The sequence below is a fragment of the Hyalella azteca genome, unplaced genomic scaffold, assembly GCF_000764305.2.
Source record: "Hyalella azteca isolate HAZT.00-mixed unplaced genomic scaffold, Hazt_2.0.2 contig10672, whole genome shotgun sequence".
Classification (NCBI taxonomy): Eukaryota; Metazoa; Arthropoda; class Malacostraca; order Amphipoda; family Hyalellidae; genus Hyalella; species Hyalella azteca.
The window spans coordinates 859731-880050 of record NW_025940701.1 but is presented as its reverse complement, the minus strand read 5'-3'; the positions used below and the strand labels follow the sequence as shown (position 1 = coordinate 880050).

The following is a 20320-nucleotide window of genomic DNA, read 5'->3' as shown; positions in this document are numbered from 1 at the left end:
TCGTCTCTCTCAGTTTCATTATTTTCTCTCCAGACGCTTGCTCTGGTCGTCAGCAGTCGCTCGTGATGTGAGGCAAATCACCGAATAACAATGAAAATCTTCAAAGCACTGGCCAGCTAAGAATCAATGAATTTAAACAACCCGGTATAGAAGGTTCGCTTAATGAACCAGTGAGGCAAATGTTAGTTGTGGGTGAGCTGTGATGCAGGTTGGTGCATGGCGGTTGCAGAAAGATTCTTCACTTGGTGGAAGTCACAAGCCCGAAAGATATTTCAAACCTGACAAATCTGTGGAGCACTAGTTTAGCATAAGTAACAGCAATTGAAGAATTGGGGAGATATGTTTTAATGAGAACTAGTAACTTCTATTATTTATTTGTCTTAGTTAAATGTAAGTTTGATATCAGAGCACCTGCGGCATTCAAATTAAAACTGCATTACTATCGAATATTAAATGTAGAAAACCTTGCTTTGATGTTTAACTCTTAGGCCGTAGAATTTTTGCTAATTTAATGAAACTATTTGGGTCCTGCCAGAAACGATACAATCACTCATGGCGATAGATACTAAGATAGTAGGTAATCAGTGATGGATTTAATAACAATTTTCTTATGAAAACTGAAAATTTTCCAAGCTTATGTAAGAATAAATTTTTTGTGCCCTTTTCAGAGAAGTTGTAAATTCTAATGGAAAAGTGTTCAAAAAAGGTCGAATTTTCGGGCAAGCTGTGGGAGCGTTGGGTTTAAAAAGGCATTAGCATTGTTGCTAAAGATTTATTCGCGTTGTGGAAATGATTGCCTATCACCAGTAATAAATATTAGTGTATGTAGTCATAGTATTCAGTATTCTATATTTATCTATAACTTACTTTCAATAATTTTGACCCAATTCTCTTTCGTTTAAAAGCTAACTGTTTTTATTAAATCAACATTCATTTTTTCCCGAAAAGTTTGTAAATGTTTATCGAATATTGATTATTTTTTAAATGCAAAACTTTATTTGAGAATGCAATGATTGTTCATAACATAACCCAAATACCAACATTGTGATATGTGTACCTGAACCTGCCATCGAATAGTAAGGCGCTAGCTATAACCGAATAAAAATTAAATTAATAAACCCATAAAAGACTTTACCGACACAATCAGCTACCCACCAATGTAAAATATCGATGAAATTTCTACCCAAGAATTTTAAACGCGAGCCGAATCAAATTTACGATGATCTCGCAACTTACGACGACTGTACCAGTTTCTGGAAATTGGCTCCATGGTGATAGAAAATGAGCAGCAAACTGCGCAGCTTTCTCAAGCGCCATCTGTCAGCTGACGTCTACTCAGATGTGAGGTGGGCATAAAAATGTAACACTGAATAACCCGCTATGGGGATGCATGTGAAGCAATGTTGGTTTAAAGTTCGTGTGGTGAGATGGGTCAATTGACTACAGCTGCTTAGGTGCCAGGATGACAATATCTATAGCTTTTAGATGGTTGATGTTGGCTCCAGGGCTGATTTGAGCTTTAATTTGCTGGTCTACGCTCTGCTGCACCCCCCGCTAGCGCTACGGACCACATTTATTTTTAAATTACGTAGAAAATCAGGTTCAATATTTTTTGCTACCACGGTGACTACATGGGTTAAAGATTAGTGTAGTGTGTTCCAAATTGTATATTGAAAAAATATGAAAAGTGCAGCTGGGCGTTAAACTTGAAAGGACAATCACATGCATTTTACGTTAACGTTTATGCCAAACATGAGTCGCCACTCTGAAGATCCATCATTTAACTCTCCACGCTTAAATAAAAAACATTCTATTTTCCAGAAAAATCGATTAATAAGGTTTGATTGCGGAAGATACGAAACTATTTTGATCTACCCATGAAGACTGATGAAGTTGTTGTTTAGTTTCTTTAGGCTGAGTATAGTTATTGCATTATGAGGGGAGGCGTTGGCGCTAGGACTTCTTTATGAGTTAAATTTTTGGTGCAAGGCTGCGCCCCCAGCCGGCATCGGTAGGTCGTACAACGTCAAGGTCTTCTGAGTAGTAGTAATGAAGTGTAGTGATGGAGTGGGGATGCCTTTTATTTTATAACTGCTATTTACCAGCAGATTATTTAAATTCGCGGTACTAACTATTGTTAATGATGTAAATATTTATTTCTCGTTGCAATTCATCATGTCACATATAATTTTTCGAGGCGGCATTTGAATGTATAGCTACTCGATTATTCGTGAATAATCTATTCTCGATAATATAAAATCGTTATTATATCCACAATTGCAGATGGTGCGAGGCGGTGATTTTGAGGCTCAAAAACAGGGTAACTTTTTGTCACGTCGCGGTCACGTCAGACTCGGTGTACGTGGCCGACCTCGCATCGCGGTCACTCAGGGTGCTGCTCACCATCAAGAACATCACGTCCTTACAACTCGTGCGTGTCGTGTTGTATGAAATGTTATATTAACTTCCAGTGGTGGGCAGTAGCGCGCTACATGTAGCGGCCGCTCCATTTTCAGTAGCGGTAGCGGCGCTACATTTAAGCAATTGTTGCGGTAGCGGTAGCGCCCGCTACATTTAGAGCATGTAGCGGTAGCGGTAGCGGCCGCTACATTTCAAAGTAGCGCTGCCCAGTTCTGTTAACTTCACGTAACTACCTGAGATCTCTTATGATTTGTGTTGCATTCAGCATATTATAGTTGCATCGATATTGTAGATAAATTTTTTAAGAAAAGGTTCCTTATTAGTGGAATAAAATATTGTATATAGATTAGGTATTGCATGTAGACAATAAGCCATGGTTATGAAATTATATTTATTGATGAATTGGCTTAGCCGCTATCGCTGTATAATAGAAGTCAAGGTCCTAATCCCGATCATTTTCAAATGGTGATGCAGTTATTCAAGGATTAATCCGCGATATAAAGTCCAATTCTATGATATATTTTGTAAGATTAATGTAAGAAAATGTGTATCGCTCCCAGGTAGCAGACAAAGTAGAGTTCCTGAGCGGCGTGGTGCAGCAGCAGTCGTCGCACTTGGTCGTGACCATCGCCGCGCCCACCGCCGCCAAGTGAGTTATCTTTTATCTTCAACTAAATTCAATTATTTATAATCAGAACTAATTCGTTCAATAAACTCGAATTTGGTGTTCGGTCAAGGTTTCATATTAATCGTAGCTCTACCTCGATTTTCCACTTGAGGCATCTATTAATCGTAACTCTACCTCGATTTTCACTAGAGGCTCCTATTAATCGTAGCTCTACCTCTATTTTTACTCGAGGCTCCTATTAATCTCTGCTCTACCTCTATTTTTACTCGAGGCTCTTATTAATCTCAGCTCTACCTCTATTTTTACTCGAGGCTCCTATTAATCTCAGCTCTACTTCGATTTTAACTCGAGTTTTCTATTAATCGTAGCTCGAGACTTCTTCTATTAATCTCAACTTGAGCTCGCTGTACCCTATTAATATAAGCTCGAATCACTTTTTATTCAACCCACGTCCCAAGGCACAAGAAATGGTAGAAATGTAGCTCTAAATTTGGTAGAAATGTAGCTCTAAATTTGTTATTTCGGGCTTATTATTCAGGTTAATTCAAGCTGATGAATAATATTTTTGAGGTAGGGAGAGATCTATCCTCCATGTCTGCACTAAGATGTAAAGGTAACTCTATATAAGCGTATCTTGGAAGAGATGCGAGCAAATGATAAGAACCAAAAAACAGAATAGTAAACAAAAAATGCAAAAAGTTAATTAAGATTGTACAGAAATGAAGCATTGAAATGAGCATTATCTTATTGACATTTACTTTGACTGCAGCATTGTGTATCTGATTGCAACATTTGTACCTGACTGTAACATGTGTCTCTGACTGCAACATGTGTCTCTGACTGCAACATGTGTACCTGACTGCAACATGTGTACCTGACTGCAACATTTGTACCTGACTGTAACATGTGTACCTGACTGCAACATGTGTACCTGACTGCAACATGTGTACCTGACTGCAACATGTGTACCTGACTGCAACATGTGTACCTGACTGCAACATGTGCAACTGACTGTAACATTTGTACCTGACTGTAACATATGTACCTGACTCTCTAGAATGTAACATTTATGAAGCACGCAGGGCTAATTACTATCATACAGCAAGGCACCAACTTTCGTTAATATCTGAAGTATCGAAAGATTACCACCAGTCATTTGCTACTCACGAAAAGAACAGAGACGAAACGCTTCCAATAGTGCGCCCCAATAAACTCCATGCACTATATTGAGGACGACAATTTTTTACTGCAGTCGAACACGCACAGTTAAAGAGTAAAATACTAATTTGATGATGCTAATTTCAGGTCAAGTATTTCGGTTAATTTTCATTGATATAAATTTCAACTTCAATAGCTTCAATGCGTTGTTAATTACCATGCTTGACTTGGAGGGATTGACTGTGTTTCAATATTTAATTGACTGTTAAGGATACGGCCGAAAAAATGTCAGATGTAACGCCCTGGAGGTACGGGTTGGAACATGGGACAGCATCATAAATCCGCATTCCAAATCCCGTAGACTTTCTCAGTCCGAGTTGGCGAATCTAGCTTCAGTATGAGACTATATGCATCTATATATCAATATGTCTATATATGCATCTATATATACGTCTATGTTCTACAAAAACAAACCTTCGTTTTATTTTATTTGATTTGCAATTCCACTGTGAAGACTAATATACTGATAATAATTTTCCAATATAAATTTAAGATTAGAATAAATAAATACGTTTTTTTACTATTCAGCTAAAATAATTTAAACATATTTGCGTAAATTTCAAAGAGGCGATCAGACCAGAAATAGTTCATCTAGTTCATCATTACATTGTTCATCATTACATTGTTCACGTATGATATATTTTTTTATAAAAAAGTTAAATCGTACAAATCGAGGAAACTTACCCTCTACCGCCGTTAATTTCTGTATCAGTTCTGATAGTATAAATAATGATCTATTTGGTTAATGCTTTTTCCGTTCTAAAGCCCTCTGATATTGTCGAGATTGCATCGACGACTAATTAACTAGTTAATGAGGCAACTCATCACTCACTCGTCCATAACTGAGGCCAGGCGTTTACACTTGGTACACACTTTGAAGCGGGCCGGTCGATTGCTGCCCAATTTACTGAGTATCTCGCGGAAAGAAAACTGAACGTGTACCGTGGCATGGCCATATATAGCACTCTAGACCCTCACTATATCCCTGCTGTTGATTTTCTTTTGACCTACTGTAGCCCTGCTCTAGCCCTGCTGTTGATTTGCTTTTGACATTCTCTAGCCTTGCTTCATCTCATGCTTCATCTTTTCTCTATCCCTGCTCTAGAACTGCTTTAGTCCGGCTTTATCTTTATTCTAGAACTGCTCTGGCCTTGCTCTTGATTTGTTTTTGACATTCTCTAGCCTTGCTTCATATCATTCTTCATCTTCTCTCTAGCCTTGCTCTAGAACTGCTTATGTCCGGCTTTATCTTTATTCTAGAACTGCTCTAGCCCTGCTCTTGATTTGATTTTGACCAACTCTAGCCTCACTTCATCTTCGTTCAAGCCCTGCTTCATCTTCGCTCTAGGCCTGCTTCATCTTTACTCTAGCCCTGCTCTAGAGCTGCTTTAACCCTGCTTTATATTTGTTTAGACCTGCTCTAGACCTGCTTAATTCATATTTGCTTTGGAACTGTTCTAGTCCTTTTCTTGATCTGCTCTAGTCCTGCTCTTGCTCTGTTCCTAATCAGCATTAGCCCTGCTCTTGATCTACACATAATCCGCATTTTGTCTGCTAATGACCAATTTACATGTCCTAGACATGTAAATTGGTAAAATCATCCATAAACAGTTGCTTTATTTGCATTATCAGCAATAATTTCTGTCGAGCTCAAGCCTGAGTTCATTTTTTTAGAGGGATAATTATTGTAGATCTTAAGCCTTACCTTAGCTAATTCAGCACCAAAAAGCAACTGTCTTGTTGACTGTTTGAGGACGCTGTTAGCGTTTCTTTGTCGTCTAAAGGCCGAATGTTTTCGTAGAACTTTTGACTATTGCACTAAGGCCTTTGTATCATATTTTTTGTCTTATTTTTCTTCACTCTTAACGTTTTTAGCGCATTTTCTCATTTATGGAAAAAGGCGCTATTGTGCTCGCCATGTCCGTCCGTCCGTCTGTCTGTCTGTCTGTCCGTCCGTGACTTCACGTTTTCGTCGACGAGAAAATGCGCTCTTTGTCACTCACTGCAGTGAGTATTGAGTAATATTTTTTTATTGTCTCAGTAAGCAACGTTCTCTCGAAGTTCTATCACTAAAGATATCACGATAATCTCTTCGTAAAATAATAATAATGATTACAATAATAAGAGTGAGTGAACCTGAGCACAGCTTGCTACACGCGCTATATCCTTGCAAGATATCAGTGCTGAACGCCGTTAGTTCGTCCTTTTGGTCAGAGGCTTATACTTCATTCAAGTGTTTATCGGATGTTAAATGTTTCGTCGACCTTTAAAAACAAACATAAGTTTTTGAATAGAAATTTTCTCTTTTTTGTCATTTGGTGTTTTTGAAGCCATTTTCACCACATTTATGAAGATATTGTAAGTTCATTGTTTGTTTATTTTAACTTGAACGAAAATAACTGTTACACAGCCATTTCCTCAAGTTCAAAGGCGTTTATCCTGTTCTTTCAAATGTTCGAATATCTTAGTATTCTCAACTGTTCGAATCCCTTATTTTTCTCAGATCTTCGAATTCCTTGTTCTCAAGTGCTTGAATCCATTGAAGTCTGCAGATAACCGTCATTGTCTTTCAAGTCCAAAGCCATAAAAATATTTTTTCCAATTCATATCTTACTTCGTGCTTCATACCTCTATAGTTGCATGCACAAATCTTATGACGTCAATTGTTCATTGCAATATGAACTCCGATTATCTCGTCAATTACCTTAACAAAGAACCTCGATAATCCTGTTCGATTTTCAATTTAAAATAAATGCTTATCTCGAATGCATTTGTTTCCATTATAAGATTATTTTAAAGTCTTTAATAAAGGTTTGGAGGCTGGCATTTGAATGTTGAGAACTTTCGCTCAATTTTTCGTTCGAATGTCAAGTGAAACTATAAGTTTTTGTTGAAGTGATATTGTAATTTAATGTTCATGAAAATTGATTCCATTGGTGCGTTTGAGTCACGAGTAACTTGAGTCCCAAATGTGCACCTACAACTGGATTAGGTGAGCCAATAAACTCTAGTGAAGTGACCTTTCTTCACTTCATCATAGAAGAAGGGCGGTCCCTCGTGCCACGATTACTGTGTCGCGGCAATCGATGAACGCAAAACAGACCTAGCAACCACTTTTGTTTGGCACCGTAACTGTCACTGTTTGGCACTCCAACCATCAGTGTTTGGCAATATATAACCGCCAGTATTGGGCACTGTTATTGCAATGGCTTGGCATGTCAGTATTGGGAGTATTGGGATTGGTTAGTATTAACAGTCTCCCCAATTGGCAGTATTGGGACACTGTTATTGGCAGTATTGGACACTGTCCAATACTGCCATCATGCCAGTATTGGATACTGTTATTGCAATGGTTTTCTCTCTTACCAGCAATGTTGGATTGTTAAAGCGGATTATCTCATGATTTCACATACGTCGGCTGTTGGCTTTAACGATCGTTTATGAAAAATTTAGGCTCCCTGCACGTGGCATGTTTTTCGGCCTAAAGCTTATGTGAACGTCCATGCCGACTAAATATTTATGAGACTTTTTAGGCCAGGTTTCACTTTCGCTCGAAGGGTTAACTCTCGCTTTCATTCATTGCGATTCGTCTCGACTCGTTCTCTTGCCACGTAATAAATTTTTCTTCAGTTATTATTACTTCTATGAAATCTATAACATATAACAAAGTGTTTCTGTGCTCTCTTTTGTGCCTCATTGTCCCAGGTATTCAAATACGTCATCATTTTAGCAACTTCATAAACATCTGATAAAACGACTTTAATTATTCCACTTCTACTTCTCACAGAACTTGTATACCAACTTTGAAAAATTTACTATTTCGTAAAATATGCAATTTCCATCGGCTTATTTATCGCAACTCAATTTATTAGACTGTTAATAGGATTTTTCATAAATATCGAATTTAATCCGTTCTAGGAAAAGCGTTGAATTTTGAAGCGGTCTGATTTCCTAACAAATTGTTTTACATCGCACAAAATCTAATATAAAGGGAATATAAGAGTCTATAAACTGTCTATGCCTCAGTGAATAAAACTGCAGACTAATGCCAATTATAGTGGCGATAAGCGGGGCACAGCGGTGTTTGTTTATGAGAGTCGAGTGTGTTGCGTCGACTATCGAGTTCCTATTTACGAAATTGTTGGCTTCTGGGGCCCTAGTGTTTTAATTGAACTGTGAGAATGAAATACGGTTCAAACTTTTAAGAATTAAAACTATGTTTTGGAATGTTCCTAGCGGGAAATTTTATTGTGATTCGTTAGTTTTAGTGTTATCAAAAAGCCATCAATGTATTGTTTTATTGTTTTGAAATTCTATATCATTACCATTAACAAACCGTCCAGCGAAAACGTATTAAGGTATTGCTGTGATTACAAGTATATACTGTAGAACATTCGGACTATTGAACACTATTGCGTTGCCTCTGTGTTCTCGCATTCCGATTCAACTGAATCACTAAGCTTAAATGTATTCGGCTAAATATTGGTAAAATGAGTACTGAGCATCGGTTTCATGGAACGCCGCCGAATCAGCTAGTGAATTGATGTGCAAATACGACCTCTGCGTTCATGGTTGAGTTTTTAGCGTTTATCTCTCACTTTATCAGCAGACACCGACGCGTCAATGCCCACTCAATATCTCGACACGCAACTACAACTGCTTGCTCTAGAAGAATCTGGAACAAAATATTCAATAGAAGCTACGGTTCCAATGCAAATTCCAATTACATGCAAACAGTTCATGTAAAATTTAAATTAACAGTGAATGGAGGGAACTTATCACGAGTATGACAACTGGAGTTTGCAAATGCATGGAACCTTGTCTTTCAATTGCAAGCGATCTATCTTAATACTACTGTTCAGAAAACCAAAGATTTAATCGTAATCGTAACTTCTTTTTACACGCAAATTATAATTTTATTCTTTTCATATTACGGTATTATTACCTAGCTTATGCACTATTTATACAGTATGTCATCTAAAGCAACTTTAAAAAGTATTGCTAAACATCACAAACTATCCCACTTAAGTTTCCGTATTTCATGCACAAGTAATTAGACGATAAGAGTGAAGTGTAAGCGGAGTATCTCCCGCTTGCCATCACAGGCGTGGAGGGTCAGGGTCGTATTGATCCCGCGCCAGCATGTGACCCGTACGTGTTGTCGGAACGGTTCGTTCGTGACCGACAGATGTGCTTTCTGTACACGCATTGGACGTGCATAAACTCATGGTTTTATAAAGTTAATATATTTATATTTGTTCTTACAGATACAATTTATATTCATATTTGTTCCTACAGATATAATTTTTTCATTCAATAAAAAGGAAATTTGTTGTCGGAACGGTTCGTTCGTGACCGACAGATGTGCTCGCTACACACGCATTGGACGTTTATAACATCATGGTTTTATAGAGTTAATATATTTATATTTGTTCTCACAGAAATAATTTTTTCGTTCAATAAAAAGGAAATTTGTTGTCGGAACTGTGGTAATCCTAAAACCTGAATACGGACTTACGTCAACTCAGACTTGTCAAAACGGAAAGCGTTTTACACTAATTTTATGGTCAATACTTAAAGTCGGAGTTATGCAGAGATCAGAAATTCAAGCACTTGAGCTGTTATTAAATATGATGCAACTGGTAGGATTTTAGGATCGTTGGAGTTTGGTTAGTTACAAGACTCCAAGACAACTGACGAAGCCACAACATCATCAGCCGATTTTACTTACTTGTTATCAGGCTTACATTTCCAGTCGTGAGAGCTACTCTGGCTATGTGGTCACTTTCAATTACTATAAATTTCTTTACTTGTACATCGTCATTCCATGATGTACGATAAATAACTTTAGGTCCAAGCACGGCCAACATAATTTCGTTGTTTCCCCTGCAATGCGTCTCTAGCATTTCTTGATGAGATGCCCGCAACATGTCCCGGTTATATAAAAATAATTCTCTAAATTACCATGCGTGCTCGCGGACGTGTAATCTGCAAGCTTCGTCTTGGACTTAAGTCTGAGTATGAAATTTGTACTCAGACCGAGATGTTTTTTTTGCTAACGAAATGCGGTGCAATTGTTCATATTGCAGCAGATTTGTGCATGCCCCAGTGTAGGACACGCTCGACTAGGATAATTTCATATTTATCTCGAGAAATGTTATAACCTATGCAATTTCATATAATTTACACGTTTCTCTTTTTTCAACAGTAGTGGTTTTTATACAATACATGCACGGAACTAAAGAATCGTCGACTATATATAACGTCGAGTTATTATGCACGGTTTTATCTGAAATTTTTTCGTTATAACGTCAGTGAATTGTGAGGAACATCAAATCAATTGCTCGATATGTAGTGTCAAGGAACTTGTTTACTGCCGCAATTTATTTATGAATAATTCGCAAACTCAAGGGCCCGAGGTGTTGACTGGCTTTCATAAAATATTTAGAAATCAATATTCGTTAGATTTATAATTCACAAGTCCTCCGTACTAAACCCTCGCCTACGTCTAGCTATTTACAACTACAATAATTCATGCTGGTCTTTCTATATGTCACTTTATCATATGCTTTGAAAATAACTTCAAATTATTGTTAATTCGTAGATTTTCAACGATTTTAAATCGATTCATTGATGAAACGATGAATCAATATATTGCCAATCCAATAAAGTCTAAAAAATTGATTCAATCGAAACTAAAATTGGTGACAGATGTTTGAACCCGCATTGGCGATACTGCTGCGTTTGTATCTAAATGTTAGATGCGATTTCCGTAGAGTTTCTTGCTTCATTTCACCTCAAAACTTAAAGCAAAACTACTTCCGACTTTTCATCCCGACTAGTTGCATAAATTCACTTAAATAAGTAATTATTTAAGTGAATTCTCTTAAATAAATAAAATAACTGGCCTACAACACTAACCTGTTCTCGCTCGATACTTTTTTTTAGCAGTATTTGTATTTCTGCATATATAATTTTCGTAATATTTTCTCAACCTCAAGGATTTCATGTGTTTATATTTCGTACAGATCATTAGTGGCTCAGTCTTCTAGTGTTTTATCTGAAGCTCGGAAAGGCGGATGGGACTGTGCTCCGCGTGTCACAGACGACTACGGCAGCTTAGACTCTGTGGTCCGAGCCAGCGACCCGGCGAGTAGGGTGAGCGACCAACAAAATGATCAAAATATCATCGAGTCTTTCTCGCTAACAGCTAGTCGAAAACCTGCTATACATTCATTAAAACAATCTATTATAACGACACATTAGAATTTACAGTTGACATTTTATTTTTCTTAGACGGTAAATTGTAAATTTTGATTAATCGTAGGAATTGTATAATATTATTGACAATTAATGGAAAATATATTTTTGAGACGGTAAATTGTAATTTTTAATTGTAGCAATTGAAGGGGTCAAATGCAATTAAACTATTTACCTGTATAGGCGCGGTGAATGATGCAGCCGTAACAGTGTTGTTTAAAAATCAAACGAGTACATTTTCTTTTCTCTGGTTGACTTCCTCACTGATTGCCCAAATCATCTTTTATTCGCATTTCAGTCTATATTACATTTATAGATGCATTACTTTAGTCTAATGTTTTTTTATCATAGAGCCCTCGCGATGAATGGAGAAAACGTGGCTCGTTTTCTGAAGGCTCGGATTCTGTCTCGCAGAAAACCTCTTCGCTCAAAAGATCCAAGTAAGTGAAAATATGGTAAAAAGTTTTGAATACAGAATATCATCAATTAGCTGCTAACCATTGTCAGGAGATTTTCGATATCATTGTTATTGTCATACATGAAGTTGTGAGCGTACATTATTTAACTCAATTTGATATTCTAATTGAATTGCTTTGGTCATGACAGGCGTAAAATTTCGAGTTTTTTCAAAGGCCTATGGAGAGGCAAAAGTTACTCATCGTCACAGTTCCAAATTGGCAATTCGAGTGACCTACCCGCGACGTATAATCCAGCTCTTCTAACCACTTCATCGGGTTTGCATAGCTACCAACCTGCCAACTCCTCATCAACTCTGCCGTTCTCAGTTGCCACAAGTTGCGGTGACCTGACCGACCGAAGACCATCGCTTATGTCTATGAATTCCACCTTTCAAGAATTCTCCCCGGGACAAAAGTTATTCAGTGAACCGCAAAGTCCGAGACCGCACACACAGTCTTCTGACGCAGTTAGCAATGGTCTCGATGTTACCACTAAGTCGCCGTTTCTTGCACAATCCGATCAGTTTAATTTCGATTCCGACACAAGCGAGCGGAAGATTTCGCCTCCTATTCTGCAGCGAGCGTCGTCTTGCCAGAGCTTGGAGTCAGGCTGGGGCAACCGCTTACCTACTTTGCACGTGAGCGGCGTCACGAGCCGGCGAGATGCCACTGAAGGTAATGAAACTTACATAAGAATCTAGAATTTTGTTCTTAGTTACTCACGTATTTAAGAGGCGTTTTAGCGCATTTTCTCATTTATGGAAAAAAGGCGCTATTGTGCTCGTCATGTCCGTCCGTCTGTGACTTCACGTGATAGAGGTGCAGTGAGTCTGTCACTCACTACAGTGAGTACTGATCTATTTTTTTGAAATGCATGCTTTGAATTGTATTTGATTGATACTAAACTTTGTATGCGAAAATACTTTTCCAATACTTGTTATTGTAACATTTGTATCAACGTATTATAAATCATGATGGAGACACAAAGTGAAATCAGCTTTGATAAAGCCGTTTTAGCCTATCACGGATTCTTGACCACCCATCAAGCATGTTAATTTCAACCAGAATTTTAAGTTACAGTTTACAGTTTTCGAACTCACAGCTCGCTGCTCCAATCTTTGTGATATTATCCACTCCACTACTTTAAGCATATATAATTATTATTACACGTATATAATATTACGATTATCTAATTTGAGCGTCGCTTCAGTGGAAGGCCCCGACGGCCGGCACTTGAGGCGCTCAGCGAGCGCTCAGGACACCCGAGGCACTCCGGTCCCGCTGTTCCCCCGCAGCTACAGCGTCCTGGGGGCACCGGTGCACGCCTCCAGCAGGCACGTCGAGCAAACCATGGCGATTGCAACAACACTAAACAGATATTTCATTAATAAATCATATGATTAAATCATGTAGATGGAATTAAAAATACAAATTATTAATACCGAATTTTCGGTAATCAATTTTTTTCGGTGGCCGATCGGAGTAGGCTAAAATATCACAATTTTAAAGTAGTCTATTATTATTGATCCACTTTCGAATGCTTGGGACATTATGACAATCCACATTTTATTCTTAAATGCAGACGTGGCTCCCTCATCAATAGCACGGCTGAGGGAGAAGAAAAAGTTCATCTCTACACCATCACCGCCAACAGCCTTCTGCACCAGCTCCTCTATACGCTTTGGAGGAATAAGGTATGAGAGTTTAATAGTTTGTCTAAGATACCTTAGATTTAATCTATTGCACTTGATCACATTATAACATTGTAATTATTTCCGTTGTTTACTCCATCTACTTTCTAAAACAGATGCACCATATGTACTGACTTACTCATTTCCTTGATATGAAGTGTCGCATAAGCTTTTTCTGGATATTATTTACTATAATAAAATACCGAAACTCTGATGTGTTAATCATTATTATTTTATATTGATTTCATAACGAAACTAATAACCAAGTCTACCCAATCGCTGCGCCCACGAAAGTAACAAAATTTTGCAATCACCATTGCAACATTTCGTTACTTCATTCGTCTTCCTAACTTGAGATTTTTTCCTCTAGCGTCTACGGGGCCGAAAGCAATCTGATGACCCGATGATATCAGCTCGTCTGTTACCAGCCTCGTCTCCTAAGTCATCAGACGCAAAGGTTTCTTATCAGCCTTCTGCGCCTTCGTCAGTAGAAGAAGGCTTCTGGCAGCTCAAGACTGAACTGCTCGCCGCCGAAACTCTAGACGAATGTTACCTGCTAACCAAAGAACTCAGTTCAGGTCTGGCGAAAGTCTCCAAGTTGAAGGTTTTATTTTGGCAGGTGAGTCAGGTTTCCTTGAGTCCTGTTTCTTTTAGTCGGAAAGCTGCTACATTTATAAAGTTTTTCCTCGTCCATCTGTTGTTAGGTAATTAGGATACATTTTCGAGTGTTTATTTTCGTTCTTTAGATACTTTGCGTATTTGTCTCAATTATGCGATTTCCTTGCGAGCTGATTGTATTCATTTTTAGTTTGTCGAACTGATGATGGAGCTGGACTCCAAAACGTTTTCAATATCGATATGGTGAATTTGTTTGGCGTTTTCTTTGCTTTCAAATTCCTTGCGAGCTAATGTTGTGCGATCAAAGTTATGCAAGCTTTGAAGCCTGACTTTAATGTTTTATATTCCAGGATACTTCATTTCTGAACCGACTGCTGTCACTTCTCTCTCAATACCTTGCATTAAACCCCCAAAAGATCTCAGATGAATCTGAAAAACAGAAGAGAAGATTTGCGAAAAACGGCGACTTTGGCAATTCAAGCCAAGAACAACGGCAGGAAGAGCTCGAGCTTTGCGTGCTGCTCTACAACGCTCTTTTGGAGAGCTTCTATGATGCTCATAAGCCCATGGTCAAGGTTGGTGTTTTGATACTTCCATTTAATACGCAAATACACCTAGTACTGCCTACAACAGTGCCCATTTGTGTATCAATTGTTGTAAATGGGTATTGAATATGTACATTGATTGAGAACTAATTAAATTCAAAACAACAATCGTCTAAGGGAATGCCTGATGTTCATTTGTGTCATGATGCTACTTTAAAAAAATTACGTCTAATTATAAATTAGGTAACTTTGAAAGGGCTTCAGCATTTTATTTTTTGGCCGTGTTTGTCTGAAGACTGTGCTTAATCATCCGAAAACCTTGCCGATTCAACCTAAAATTTTCACAACCAATTTCGAGTATCCCAACTAGGTAGCTATATCAATCCTGATGATCTTAACCATCAACCAGCCAAAGCTCATTGAATTTCAACGTCACTAAAAAAAACAACATAAAAACACTTATATTTTCAATTTCCAACAAAAAATGTCTTTTTTTTCTTCATCTTAACTACTCGGGGCATTAAAAACCACATTTTTAGCGCATTTTCTTATTTACGGAAAAAAATGCTCTATTGTGCTAGTCATGTCCGTCCGTCCGTCCGTCCGTCCCTGACTTCACGTTTTCGTCGACGAGAAAATGCGCTCGCTGTCGCTCACTGCAGTGAGTACTGAGTTATATTTTCCCCTTATCAGATGTTATCTCTGAGCGACTACAAGCTGACTTGTCAGGTGCTGGCGACCGTCCTGACGCCAGCCGCGCTGCCCAACTCCCTGCGGCTGACCTGCGACCGCTGGCTCACTGACGTCGCCGCGTACAGCGACGACACCATCAGGCACCTGCCGTGCGCTCCCGTACGCCCTGTGCTCAGCAACCGTGTTGAGATGTCATGATAAATCATGTTGAAATGTCATAATAAATCATGTTATGACATAATCAATCATGTTGAAATGTCATAATAAATCATGTTGAAATGTCATAATAAATCATGTTATGTCATAATCAATCATGTAAAGATGTTATAATAAATCATGTTATGATGTCATAATCAATCATGTTGAAATGTAATAATAAATGATGTTGAAATATCATTATAAATCATGTTGAAATGTCATAATAAATCATGTTGAAATGTCATAGTAAATCATGTTGAAAAGTCATGTTAAATCGTGTTGAAACTTCGTAATAAATCATGTAGAAATGGCATAATAAATCATCTTGAAATGTCATAATAAATCATGTTGGAATGGCATGATATATCATGTTAAAATGTCATAATAAATCATGTTTTGATGTTATAATAAATCATGTTGAGATGTCATTATAAATCATGTTAAAATGTCATGATAAATCAGATTAATATTTCATAAGCAATAATGTAAAATTGTCATACCAAATCATGTTGAAAAAAGATAATAAACCATGTTGAAATATCATAATAAATCATGTTGAAATTTCATAATAAATCATGTTGAAATGTCATAAGAAGTCATGTTGAAATGTCATAATAAATCATGCTTTACGTTAATGTTTCATCGTACCTTGCATGTGTCATTACTTGTGAATGAAATTATCTTCCTGATAAATATTTTGCCATTTCATTGTGTTTCTCTACCTTTGTGGGAGTATCTTGACGGGATTTTAGTTACTGCATTACATGTTTCTCGTGTTTCGTGTTACTCAATCATGATGCCTATTTGTTTGCGTTATTTTGCTGTTAATGATGGATTATTTATTTCACTTTGCTCCTAATCATTAACAGGAAACAATCTTAACTAAAAATTTTAAAATTGACAATACTCGCGCTTATGATCACTCAGGTGGCCCAGTTGGTGGTGAGGAATGATAGCTTATTTACGTTATGTTAGCTTATTTATTTTACTTTGCTTCTAATCACTAATAGGAAACCATCTTAATTAAAAATGTCAAAATTGACAATAAACGCGCTTTGATCACTCAGGTGGCCCAGTTGGTGGTGAGGTGCACAGAGCTGAGCATCGTGTCGGTGCACAAGCTGCTGCTGGCGCTCTCTGAAGACGTCAACAGCTCGCCGCACCTTTGCAACATCTTCAAGGTAAAGACCAATATTTTCCCTGTATATTATAAGGCCTATTTATTATATATTCACAGGTAAAATTCGTCGATTTAAAGTGTTCAGTCTAAAGCTACCAGAAGCTTTCTTCTACTGACCAGGGCTCAGGAGGCTGATAAGAAACAGTTACGACTGATGACGACCAATATTGTCCAAGCGTGAGAATTCATCGTGAGAATGAATTCAATTTCGTGAGAAATTCATTTATAAGATGAGACTTCTTCTTGAATTTGTAAATGGTCCCAGACTTCAACCATTGCGTTGCTCAACAATAAACTTACATGCACGGGTCAAAACCTTCTTGAAAAGAAAAATTGAATATCTTAACTCTTATCCTGCATATATGTTATAATAACCTGTATGATATTTCAACAATATCAAGCCAGAAGTTTGTTTTCGAAATTGCAGAGCTGTCATGTGAAGCCGTGGCTGCGGTACGCAGTGCCTTTGATGGTGGCGAGCATGAGAGGCGCGCGCCGCACAACATACCTCCATCACACTCCAGACGTCACTGACGAAGTTGAGACCCTGCAAGTGCATCTCTCGGTGCTGAGTGCCTTGCTAGATAACTCCACGCGCACGCAACGATTCTGCATCCGACATTACAAGGAGGAGATCAAGTGAGGCTGTATTTAATGGGAAAATTGGGAGTGCGCCGTTATAGGGTAATTGATGTTGATACGAAGAAATCCCTCGAAATTCCTGTAACAGGTCGAACTCGTGAGGTACTCCTTTGCTGCATTGTTATTATCGTGGGTGAACATCGATAGTAACTGCAGAGGATGTAAAGCGGTCATTCGGACTTGGAGAGCTTCGAATTCGAAACCTGACACTGAACCACACGGACAATTTTATTAATTCTCATAACGAAATTGCTATGTTGCTATGTGGAAATTCTCATAACGAAATTGCTATGTGGATTGAAATTCATAACAGAATCTAAGGCAAACTAATAAATTCACTGTTCATAGTCAAACAAAAGTTATGATTTTTATGGAAACGAAAATGATTTGTGCTCAACTTTTTGGTGTCGAAATTTATATCTTTTAACCAAACATAAGATTTACGTTATTGAAGTGATCAGAAATGACACACATAACGGAATAAATTAGATCGCCTGGTAAACACGGCTGAAAATTTTTCAAATTTTTCCCGTATTTATGCAGTGAACATCTTGCAGGTATTACGTCACTGCGGAGCAAGTGGCGTCTCTGATGGAAGGTTACGCAGATTCAGCGACTGTTGAGATGTGCGTCGCTCTCGCTGAAAATATACGCTTCAGGCTTGCCCTCTGATGACAGACAAGACTAACCGTCAATGACAGATAAGTCGCCAATCAGCAGCTACTGCACTTGACTCGTCAAGCCTACCGTCAAAGACAGAAAAGTCGCCACTCAGCAGCTACTGCACTTAACTCGCCAAGCCTACCGTCAAAGACAGATAAGTCGCCACTCAGCAGCTACTGCACTTAACTCGCCAAGTCAACCGTCAATGACAAATAAGTCATTGACGCAGCAGCTACTGCACTTAACTCGCCGCTTGTCAAAAACCGTACAATTAATACTGGTCATAATTACGATTTGTAAGGTTGCCACATAATGAATTTAAAGAATTTTTGACCTTGCTAAAAAATTGTGGGTTAGTTTTGTTAACTAAATATGCAATTTCTTGTGAAGGCCGGCGACATAAGTGATGTGAACAAATCACTTATCACTATACATTGACAGTAGGCGTTCTTGGAGAATTTTTGGTGAGGTAAAATTCCAGAGAACTTAATTTCTAAATGTTTTAACTAGTCAGTAAAATACAGCTAACGACCTACGCGCTTAAAGCAAGTAAATGTGATCTAGAGTTAAGCTATTGCTTGATCAACGAACTGCAGATCAACGAACGAATGGATGTATTCAAATATTTTAGAGAGGCAAAAAATGGGAGATATTGGAACACGTCGTTTATTTTTAATATTAATGTGCAACAACTCTCCCTCCCAGGCCAATCTATTCAATAACTTGTGTGTAATTAGTGCTATATAATTTGGTTAATATTATCCTGTAATACACAAAAATGATCGAATTGTCTCACTGTACCCTCAGTCCCACCGTACCACTTTCCCCTACCACACGTACAACTAGCCCACGTACAATTCTATTCATTTTATTATACAGGGTGACACAAAAAAAACAGAGCTCACTAAAAGTCTTATAACTCCTGAAATTTTATTCAGTTTGAAACAAAAATTCTATGGAATTATGTACAACCTATGTAGCCAACATCTGCAAAATCTCAATTCTATACCACAAAAACTCTTTGTTCTACAAAACTGCAAATGTCTTTTGCTCTGTAGTCCAAGGCATCTCGAAGCTCACACGTGGTAGACTCTTAGATCAATCCGTCTTCTTAATGAATCTGAAACAAATAACAGGATTACTTGAGTATTGTGGAAATTATTCAACTTTTTATGAGCTCTGTTTTTTTTGTGTCACCCTGTATTTTAAATAGGTTAAATATCGTTCAACGAAAGCGCAGTTGCGTTTCAATTGCAATATTTGTGTTTCCCAAGTTACGGCTATTTCAAAATTATTCGTGATTATGAACATTGAAATTATTAATTTTTATACTCGCTTCGATATTAAATTTAAGTCTACTGTATATAAGCAGACGTTAAATTTAGACGTAATAAAAGCCAATGAAATACGTTCACTGAGCTTGCCGTGAACGCGCGTGTTGTGAATGAATGTTTTATCAATAATATTAATAGATGTGCATTGTGTAATACATATTCATGTGCATTACAATTTATTCCACTCACAACTCAGTGTTAAAATGTTTATAAAGATTTGTAACTTACATTATAATTTTCACTAACTAAAGTATTTGTATTTATTTATTGTAAATGCCTTAACGGTTAACTACCACTTGCTTACCCATGGAACGAAATATGGAGTGAAGGCCTGGTTTGTACTGGCCACTAGCATGCATCACCCTAATTTCTGTGCTTCAATGTTCTTGTAGGAAATATCCTCAAGCGAATGACTAAAAAATATAACTCAGTACTCCCTGCAGTGAGTGACAGAGAGCGCATTTTCTCGTCGACGAAAACGTGAAGTCATTGACGGACAGACAGACGGACGGACGGACATGACGAGCACTATAGCGCCTTTTATCCATAAATGAGAAAATGCGCTAAAAAGCCATTCGCTCGAGCTCAACAATGTAAGTTAATAAGAAAACTATATGCGGAACCATTGAGCCGCTGACGATTGACTGTAGCGTTATGATCGATATTAAAGAAGCGCTGCCGGATTGCGACCAACGCTTATCAGTTCTATTTTGATAAAAGGTCAAACTAACATCAAGATAATATGAATACCCCGGAAGTAGTTAGAAGGTT

General features: G+C 37.8%; 1 protein-coding gene across 1 annotated transcript; it reads left to right on the top strand.

The window, feature by feature from the left end:
- The first annotated feature begins 969 nt into the window (after positions 1–969).
- Positions 970–19112, top strand: LOC108671200. The gene is made up of 14 exons (XM_018158700.2): positions 970–1346; positions 2284–2431; positions 2982–3070; positions 11296–11425; positions 11879–11967; positions 12134–12660; positions 13196–13319; positions 13568–13679; positions 14047–14295; positions 14645–14869; positions 15533–15691; positions 16798–16911; positions 17338–17549; positions 18110–19112. The coding sequence occupies exons 1-14, from the start codon at positions 1282–1284 to the stop codon at positions 18222–18224; spliced, it is 2358 nt and encodes a 785-aa protein (XP_018014189.1). The 5' UTR covers positions 970–1281; the 3' UTR covers positions 18225–19112.
- Positions 19113–20320: the final 1208 nt, after the last annotated feature.

What these genes read in the sequence shown, in the direction of transcription:
- LOC108671200 (XM_018158700.2), top strand. Translation starts at nt 1,282, where the DNA reads ATGAGCAGCAAACTGCGCAGCTTTCTCAAGCGCCATCTGTCAGCTGAC. An exon ending in CCGGTGCACGCCTCCAGCAG is followed by an intron (nt 13,320 to 13,567) that starts GCACGTCGAGCA and finishes TCTTAAATGCAG; the next exon opens with ACGTGGCTCCCTCATCAATA. An exon ending in TGAAGGTTTTATTTTGGCAG is followed by an intron (nt 14,296 to 14,644) that starts GTGAGTCAGGTT and finishes TTTATATTCCAG; the next exon opens with GATACTTCATTTCTGAACCG.